Source organism: Emydura macquarii, unplaced genomic scaffold (assembly GCF_026122565.2).
Source record: "Emydura macquarii macquarii isolate MOO-44397 ecotype Brisbane River unplaced genomic scaffold, CSIRO-AGI_Emac_v2 contig_691, whole genome shotgun sequence".
Lineage (NCBI taxonomy): Eukaryota > Metazoa > Chordata > Testudines > Chelidae > Emydura > Emydura macquarii.
In genome coordinates, this window is record NW_027130828.1 from 5,845,963 (window position 1) to 5,854,340 (window position 8,378).

Genomic DNA, 8,378 nt, shown 5'->3' on the forward strand with positions numbered 1-8,378 from the left:
GCCTCCCAGAGCTGGCAAATTGAATTCGGGGACCCATGTGCCAGCCCAGGGGAGCGCTGGGGCACCGGCAGCCATGTGCACTGCTAATGAGCCGGCCGGAGGCTGTGGGGAGCCCTAGAGAGAGGGCAGTCTGCAGAGACACAAAGCCGCGACTCCGGTAAATAGACTAGGGACAGCCCTACTTACAGCTGGCACCTGGCTAAGGGTCCACGCCCAGGACCTGGGCAAGAGAGACCCACTGAAGGGCAGCTGCACGGCAGGGGAATGGGGCCGTGGGGGTGTCAGAGTCCCACCGTTCTCGCCAGGAGGGGCCTGGTGGAGATTGGTCCCTCCTCGGCTGCTTCGCACCGGCTCAGTGGCGGCGTTTCCACTTCCTCCTGCCCTCCAGAGGGGAGCGGAAAAGGGGGTTGGGGTCCTGCAGAAACGGCAGGGGCTGGTCACCCTCCCAACACAGAACGAGGGGCGGCTGTGGGGCTTTGCCTCTGCCCTTCCAGCCTGGCTCCAGCCACCCACATGCCTGTCCTCCAGGGCATCTCCTGTGAGGCGGAGGGGGCAAGCTGGGCAAGCGAATGCTGACTGTAGCAGGAACCGGGGCAGGGTTAGCCTGCAGTGGGGTGGCGCAAGGCGTGGAGGGGCTAAGTGAATAGGCGCCCTCGCCAGTTCTCAGCCTCTCACTCCCTTGGGCGGGCTGGGAAGGGGGCTCTCTCTCTCCCCCCCCCCGGGCTACGAGCCTGGGCTCTGGGGTACAGGCGAGGGTACAGTGCTCCCTGGGACTGGTGAAGTGCACCAGCAATGCTAAGAGGAGCGGAGGATGGAAAGGTCAGAAAAGCTGAGCCCGTATGTAGTGCCCGAAGCCAGCCACAGCACAAGGAAATGCAGCTGCTGCTGGGGAGGAGTGCAGCGACTGACTGGCACCAGGCCAGGGAGGTTTTGGACACGCACAGCATGGTGACAAGCTGGGCCAATGGCTCTCTCTCTCAGATCCAGACGTAGTGGTCACACGTGGCCAGTGCGTGCAATGCCATGTGTCTATCGCGGGGGGAGGAAAGGTGTCATCAGCCCGGCGGGGAGCTGAAGCTGTCATTTCAGAGCCCCCCAGGAGGGCAACTTAGATCCCCAGCGGCGGAGCAGCACCTTGGCGTGGCTATGCACTCACACCAGCGGCCTGCTGGCAGAACAAGCAGGGAGATACCTTGGCTGAGGTCTCTGGCCCCCTACGTTGGTCCTAGGATCACTGCACGCCGCTGGCCACCACCCGGCACAGCCCCAGCTTCAGGCGGTCATGGGTGCAGGGGCCAGGCCGCACCCCGCTGCCCCCCTCGCCTGGCTCCCCGCACAGCCCTGCTCCAGCACAGCTCGCAGGGGAGGAGGGCTCCTAGATCATGCCACGGCTGCTTTCCCCTCGCAGACGCACTGGGAGGGGCGGGTGCCCTGCCGCTTTGGCCTAGCATTTGCTGAAATGCTACCATAGGTCACGGCCCTTGCTGAGCCCGTCTGGCCTGGCAGCTCCCGACGGCCTGGCTGGCTCCCCGGCGCTGGCCGAGACGCTGAGCGAGCCAGAGCCCGGGCCGGGGTGCCGGCTGCCCCGGGCGGGACAGAGCGCTAGGGCGGCCGAGGCCCCATTGCTGCTGCAGCTGCTCAGGCTAAGGGGTGGGAGAGAAAAACGTCCCTCAATCTGCAGGGCAGGCGCCAGGCCCCTGCAGAGCCCCGCCAGAGGCTAAGGCAGGTGCGCACCCCTCAGCAGCGCCGTGGGCCTGGCAGCGCTGGGCGGCATGCCGCTGTGGTAGACGCGCAGCTCAGCCGCCGCTCGTTAAGGGCTCTGCAAGGGTGACACCTGCCGGGCCTCTCACGCAGCACGGGCAGGCCGGAGAATAATTAGTAGCACTGCCGTAGTGTCGCCCCATACGGCTCGCAACACGCGCCTCAGCCTATGTGGGGGGGCCTGCTGTGCACCGGCAATACAGCCCAACAGGCAGGGCCCACCCGCCAGCCCCAGAGCCCGCCGCGCTTCACATGCGACGTCGGCACCGGGGAAGGCAGCAGCTAGTGACCCGCACCTGAGAACAGTGGCCTGCAAGGGGCGTGTCGGGGAGGCAGGCTGCAGTTACCCCAAGCACCAGGGCTAACGCTCGTCCTGCCAGCGGGAGCCACGGGCGGCCCGGCCGGTGGGTTTACCTTTTACCCCAAGGCCTGTGGTTTTGGTGCTTCCCCCTTGCCCCTATGAAACGTCCCCTTCCACCGGGTCTGGGCTCGGAGCCTAGCAGGGAGTCAGAAAGGATGATCACTGCCGCGGTCGTGGGGGTCACTCAATGGGTCACGCTGGGGCAGGGCTGCCTCGTGGCTAGGAAGAGCATTGGCAGCCCGGATTCCTGAATGTTAATCCCGGTTCCTTACCCCTTTCTGCTAGCCAGGCCTCCCTGTTAGAGATAAGGGGGCGGCTTGAACAAAGCACTGGCTGGGACTCTGGAGGTCTGGGTTCGGTCCCAGGTAGTTCCCCCGACTCCCTGTGTAACAAGAGGGGTTTAGGTGTTCACACGTCCTGTTACCCCTCGCTTGGCTCCAGGCTGCCCCGCAGGGACCGAGCCCTGGCCCATCGGCCCCATCACCTCCTCTCACGCTTCCTCTTCGGTGCCACCACTGTGGCGTGGTGCCGAGCCGAAGGCCGTGCGCTCTGCACCGAGGTCATGCTGGGGCTGGCTCGGACGCCGGGCAGAGCGCTGCCTCCATCAACAGGGCTTTTTACCGGCTCTCTCAGTCCTTCTGAGTCCGTGGTTTAAAAGCCCTGCAGAGCTTACATTTTTCTTTTCTGTGGGCTTCCCCCAAGCACTTAAGGCAGCGATCGTGGCAGTCGCTGAGCGGGAAGGCCTTCCCGCAGGAGGCACATGGCTTGATGCCCGGTGACCGGGCATGGCCCGGCCGTTCAAGTCCCCGCAGGGACTTGCCTTATCTAACTACACTTAACAACACTTAACAACTAAAACTAACTTAGAATACCAAACAAGTCCAGACAAGGGGAATAGAACTTGCTGAGAGCCAGGCTAGTTCCAGCAACCGTCACGGGCGGAAAGAAGGGACTGAGGGGCCGTAAGGTCAGCAGCGCCTCATATACCGCGGCATGTGCACGGGGCTCCAGGGGGTGCTGGAGCCGGCCCCACGGGATCTGCTAAGGGGAAAGAAGTTCCGGGAGCCCGTGCACGGAGGCGTGCACACACCTATAGTGGAATGGACGTGAGCAAGCACTCGAAGAAGAACACGACGAAGTCCATCTGTCGATGGTGCTTGGCAGTGCTGTGGGAGAAGAGGGCCCAAAGCGCGAGCAGCAGGACCTTCCCGCAGCGGTTACAGGCCCACTCGCCCGATGAGGCCGGAGCGCACACTGCTTCTCGGCTCGCCGATGGGCCTCACCCGGGTTCTCTGCTGCCTCTCTGCAATGACGGCACCAGCCTTGACCCAGCTTCTCCAGACCGAGCGGTCGTGGGCGGGCTCTCCCAGTTGTCAGTGGGGATGCTGAATTTCTTGAGAGCCTGCTCAACCTTGTTGCTTTATCGGAGCTTTGGCCTTCCTCTGCGTCCGCAGGGAGCTGTTGCCTATTTAAAATTACACTGGTTTAGTGAGGAAGTGTGGCCTAGTGGTTAGCCAGACTCCCGGGCACATGGCCTTACTGCAGGACTTTGGGCCTCTCTCTCCTTCTATAAAAAAATGCAGATAAACTAACCCGCTTCATAAGGGCAAAGCAAACAGTTGCTGCTCTCTGTGAAGACGCAAAGTGCCAAGTATTATTCATATAAGGGCAGGAGGAAAAAAAATATACAGCAGCAACAGAATTCCCAAGTAGGCTGCTCTGCAGTTTTGCTTCCAGCAACAGTGGGTTTTTGACCCAGCCAGACTTCTCTATCATGCAGATAAATACATCCTTTCCCTGCATGCTGTTAGAATAGGCCATTGAAATCCAATCCAGTCTGTGGAAAAGACCCTATAGAAACACTTCTGTGGATCTTGCAGGACTCAGCCCCTTCGGGCAGGGACCGTCTTTCTGTTCTGTGTTTGTACAGTGCCAAGCATGATGGGGGTCCTGGTCTATGACTAAATAATAACAATGAACTTGTGGCCTGATTTTCAGAGGGGTTCAAGCCCCCATTGGCTTCGAGCCCTCAGCCGCTCTGGATATCAGCTCCTCAGCCTTCTCCACCTTGTTCATTGCTCCCTGAGGTTAACAGGATCATTTAAACAGCGGATTCTCTCCATCACTCCATTGCCACGTGGCCCATTGAACGGTGGGGTCACACTGTCCTTCATTAGTGTAGGAACTGACAGGCAAGAGAGACTTCTCAACGCTCAGCCTGAGAGTTCGTAATTACCGAGACAGCACAACGCAAGGAGAGGGATGTATTCTGATACCTTTATTTCTAACGCATCCATCACAATGGACTCAGACAGGGAGATGGGAAATAAGCTCTCGCTAGCCTGTAGCCAGTTTATAATGGGATGTGTCTACCGGGCAGAGCGGGGCTCTGGAATGTGGGACTCCTGATTCCTAGTTAGCATGTGTAGAGTGGAGGAACCTACAGGGCTCAGCCGAGCACAGGGGCTGCACAGTGCTAGGCTCTGCACACACACAGCGAATGCACCTACGATGCTAAGAAGCAGAGAGGGCTGGGGGCATGCTTCCCTGCTACAGAATCTCATTAGCTTTGCAAGCTCAACTACATTAAGGTCACAGATCCTTAGCTGGTAGAAGTCAAGCTCTCTCTCCATTCAGCTATGCTGATTCGCATCAGCTGAGGAACTAACCCTAAAATATGCAGACAGCAGAGGAGAGCAACAGAACACTGCTAAAACTTCACTAATGCAGTGCTTTCCCTCTTTGGGCCAAAACAAGGGAATGAAGATCTGATTCCAGGCTTGGAACAAGAGAACAGAACAGGGTTCCTAGAATCATTTAAGAAATGAAACTAGTTTTAAAATCAGTACCACATGCAACAGCAAGGACATGAACTGCGGCTGTAGAAATCCAACTCCCATTGGACTGGGCAAAGGTGAAACTGCACAGTACAAAGACAGGAATAAACAAGAGGCCAAGGCGTCCTTGATCTTCAATTTATTAAAAACAAACCAAAAACCCCTCAGATTTGAAAGGGGGAGAGAAATGGCAAAATCTTTCTGTCAAGTGCAGAGCAGAGGACGCCCTTTGATCAGGTCGTTCCCTTGTCTCCAGACTCCGGGAAGCTTCCCCCACCTTCTCCCTCTGTGCGGTGGCTTTGCAACTCTGTCTCTGCAGCCCTCTCCAGGAGCAGCTCCAAGGTACCCTCGTCAACCATGCGTCTCACTTGCTCCCCTTTGGCTGCTAGGATTTCCTCAATGTTCCTGAATTACAAGTTACAAAATGAGTTACACTGCAAAGGTGTCCATGAGACCAGAGGTTAGACTTCGCAGCTGAGGATTAGAGGCTCTCAGCTGCAGTCAGTTTTCACCATTAGCAGGGATTCAAGTTCTGAAGATGAACAGAACATTTCCCCCCCAGCAGAGCTGACTGTAGAGCAGATGGGATTACAGAACCAGGGGCAACTTTCACCCAATATGATCACTACTTTAGCAACTGCAGTTAGACAGAGGTAGGATTTTCAAAGGCATCTAAAGGAGTTCAAAGCCTCTGAAATGCAACAATATTCGAGCAGCTAACTCCTTTAGGCTCCTTTGAACATGCTAGCCAGGGAGACCTAGCAATGATTTCATAAGGCCTGATTGAGAAGAAGAGAATGTCACATCCAGCAATACATTTGCAGGTAGCAAGAGTGATATTTGTGCAACATGCAGTTTAATGGGTCTTGGTTGGGCGATTCTATTATTTATGCCATCCATCTGCAGTGCATCAGAAAACTCAGCCATGGGAGCAGAGCTTTCTGACATACTTCAGCAAGTGAGCTGATGCAGAGATTACCCCTCAGCAATAACTCTCCTGCAGCGTTTACGCCACCACTTACAAAGCCTACAAGAAACAGAAGTTCAGCATATCAGCTAAACAGGTTTGGGTAATATTTTGATGACATTAGGGGGGAAGGAGATGCTGTCACTGACACAATTACCTTTTCCCCTCCAAATCGGAAAACCATCCCAGGTTATCTGCGATGATGTGGTGATTCTTGCAACCAGGACACTTCACTATCACCACCCCGTTATGATATGCCAGTTTGGAAATGGTTTTTGCTGACCGCGTATTGCAGATCTAAAAATGAACAAAGTTAATTTCATTACCCAGATGCTCAGAGTTTTTCTGTTTATTTTGTAAAAAGGCACAACTATATCACAATCCAACGCAATCTGAGACACTGTTTACCTTAGTAAAAAGGACTTGTTTTCCCCCATCCATAACATTTCTTCAGCGGAAAAGATCATGCAGCCCCACAATGTGATCCTACCGTTTGCTACTCGGAGATATGCTACCTTCCTATTATGCCATTTGGACTGGGGCCAATGGAAAGAACATAGCCCCAAATGCATTCTGATTTCTGCGATTTATCAATCTTTCTTCACTCTCTTGTAGAAAGAATCATTTAAAAATCACACTGGTTTGCCTCCCTAAATGTAAACGAGAATTCAAATCAGTTTCTCAAGCCTGATATTCTTGGTTGGCTCAGTACTTTGGATAAATGCTAGTTTGTGTTTTTAAATCTCAGGAAAGATTTCCTGTATTTTTTAGTTTATGTTGGACATGAGTCAAATGACTGAATTTTACCATGTAAGCACAGAAGACAAACAAACAGAACAGTATTACAAACAAAAAACCAAAGCTGATTCAAAAATATTCACCCCAGGTGACATCTTGTGTTAGATTTTAGTAAAACATTTAAGGGATTAATGAAACATACACACTGTATTTATTATTACTGAAAGAGCAGTTGAAAGAGGGCAAGTCATTTCAGTGGGCATTGGCCTTCTCCTTCCCTTGTGCCACAGGCACTTTAGCCCTAGTCTGGGTCTGTGGGGCTTTGAGAAGATCCCAGGGCAAGGAGAGCGGATCACAGAACACTTCTCTTATGGGTGTGACAGTCTCCTGAGTGCGAGGTGCGGCAGCTCCCAGCCCCAAAACAGCAACACAGACGGACGGAGAGACAGACAGACATCCCCCCCCCCCAACAACAGCCATATGCCCAGCAGAGGGGCAGGGAGCTCAGGTCAATGCTCCTCCCCCAGGGACTCCCCAGGCACAGCCAGTCCTCAGCCCCCAATCACAGGAATATCCCTGACACCCAACTCCTCCCCAGGGTCCCCCCAACACCCATCGGCCCCCCCCCCCCACCGCACCCATCCGCCCCGGCCCCCCCATCCGCCCCTAGCTTCCCCCCCTCCCAACACATCTATCCAGCCCCGGTCCCCAGCCCCCCCCCCCACTGCACCCGTCCCCCCCCGTCCCCACCTGGCAGGTGTACACCAGCCGGTAGTGCGTAGCCTCCACCCGCCCCACGGCGCCGCCCGGCCCAGGCGCGCTGCAGAGCCTGCGAGGCCAGGCCGGTAACAGCGGCCGCGGGCCGCACGGGCGGGGGCTGCGCCCTCCCGGTGCTTCGGGCGGCGGGGCCCATCGCCCGGCGGACCCCAGCCGGGCCCCGACTCCGAGCAGCACCAGCCTCCGCCCGGCCCGCAGCATCCCGCCGGCGGAAGGATGGGGCTGCCGTTGAGGCCCCGGCCGCCATCTTGGATGTGGGCAGCGAGCCTGGCTCCCCGCCCCCCCCGGGCCCGGCATCCGGGTCCCCGCCCCCTGGAGTCGGGGGAGCCCCCTCCTGCCCCCCCCCTCCCCCATGGCTCGGGGGGCATCCCACAACCCGGGCATGCAGCAGGCAGGCCCAGCCCCACCGCCGGGGGAGCCCTGCCGCTGTGCCCCACAATCACACTGGGGGGGTCCCTGCCCTGCCCGTGACAGCAGGGCCTGCCCGCTCCCTGCCCCCCAGCCCTGAGCTATAGGGGTCCCTACTACCCGTAGAGCCCAGGGCTTTAAATCAACACACAGGGTGGGTGTGTGTCTCCCCCCTTCCCCCCAATTCCTCCTGCCCCCTTTGCCCCTGAGTTGTGGAGCCCTGTAAACCCCTCCCGCCCCACGCCCAGTATCCATGCCATGCCCCAGAGGCACCCCCACTTTACTCTCACCTTGCCAATTAACTGGACCCCCCCAACCAGGCCCTGGGGGCTCCCTGGAGCCTGCTGCTCTGTGCACAGTGCTTGGGCCCAGCACGGACTCGGGTGTTCGAGCGAGAGCCCTGCAGCACGGAGAGGGCGATCTACCCCCAAAGGGGGAAGCTAGCCCGCGGGGGGTCTCACCCGCCACTTGTCAGAGTCGTGCAAGAGACCTTAACCCCCGCACACGCTCTGGCAGACCATGTATGCAA

The 8,378-nt window shown here is 57.3% G+C and overlaps 1 protein-coding gene across 1 annotated transcript; it reads right to left on the reverse strand.

Annotated features, from left to right (window-relative positions):
• Nucleotides 1-5,083: 5,083 nt before the first annotated feature.
• DNLZ (DNL-type zinc finger) lies at nucleotides 5,084-7,668 on the reverse strand. The gene is made up of 3 exons (XM_067541819.1): nucleotides 7,415-7,668; nucleotides 6,084-6,223; nucleotides 5,084-5,364 (listed from the first exon to the last, which is right to left on the reverse strand). Exons 1-3 carry the CDS (start codon nucleotides 7,640-7,642, stop codon nucleotides 5,193-5,195), a joined length of 540 nt encoding a protein of 179 aa, XP_067397920.1. The 5' UTR covers nucleotides 7,643-7,668; the 3' UTR covers nucleotides 5,084-5,192.
• Between the last annotated feature and the right edge of the window lie 710 nt (nucleotides 7,669-8,378).

Bases quoted from the DNA above. Each gene is read 5' to 3' on its own strand.
- DNLZ (XM_067541819.1), bottom strand. From the start codon at position 7,642: ATGCTGCGGGCCGGGCGGAGGCTGGTGCTGCTCGGAGTCGGGGCCCGG. The intron at 6,224-7,414 runs GTGGGGACGGGG...GTTCATTTTTAG, and splicing joins GGCTGGTGTACACCTGCCAG to ATCTGCAATACGCGGTCAGC. The intron at 5,365-6,083 runs GTAATTGTGTCA...CTTGTAATTCAG, and splicing joins TCCGATTTGGAGGGGAAAAG to GAACATTGAGGAAATCCTAG.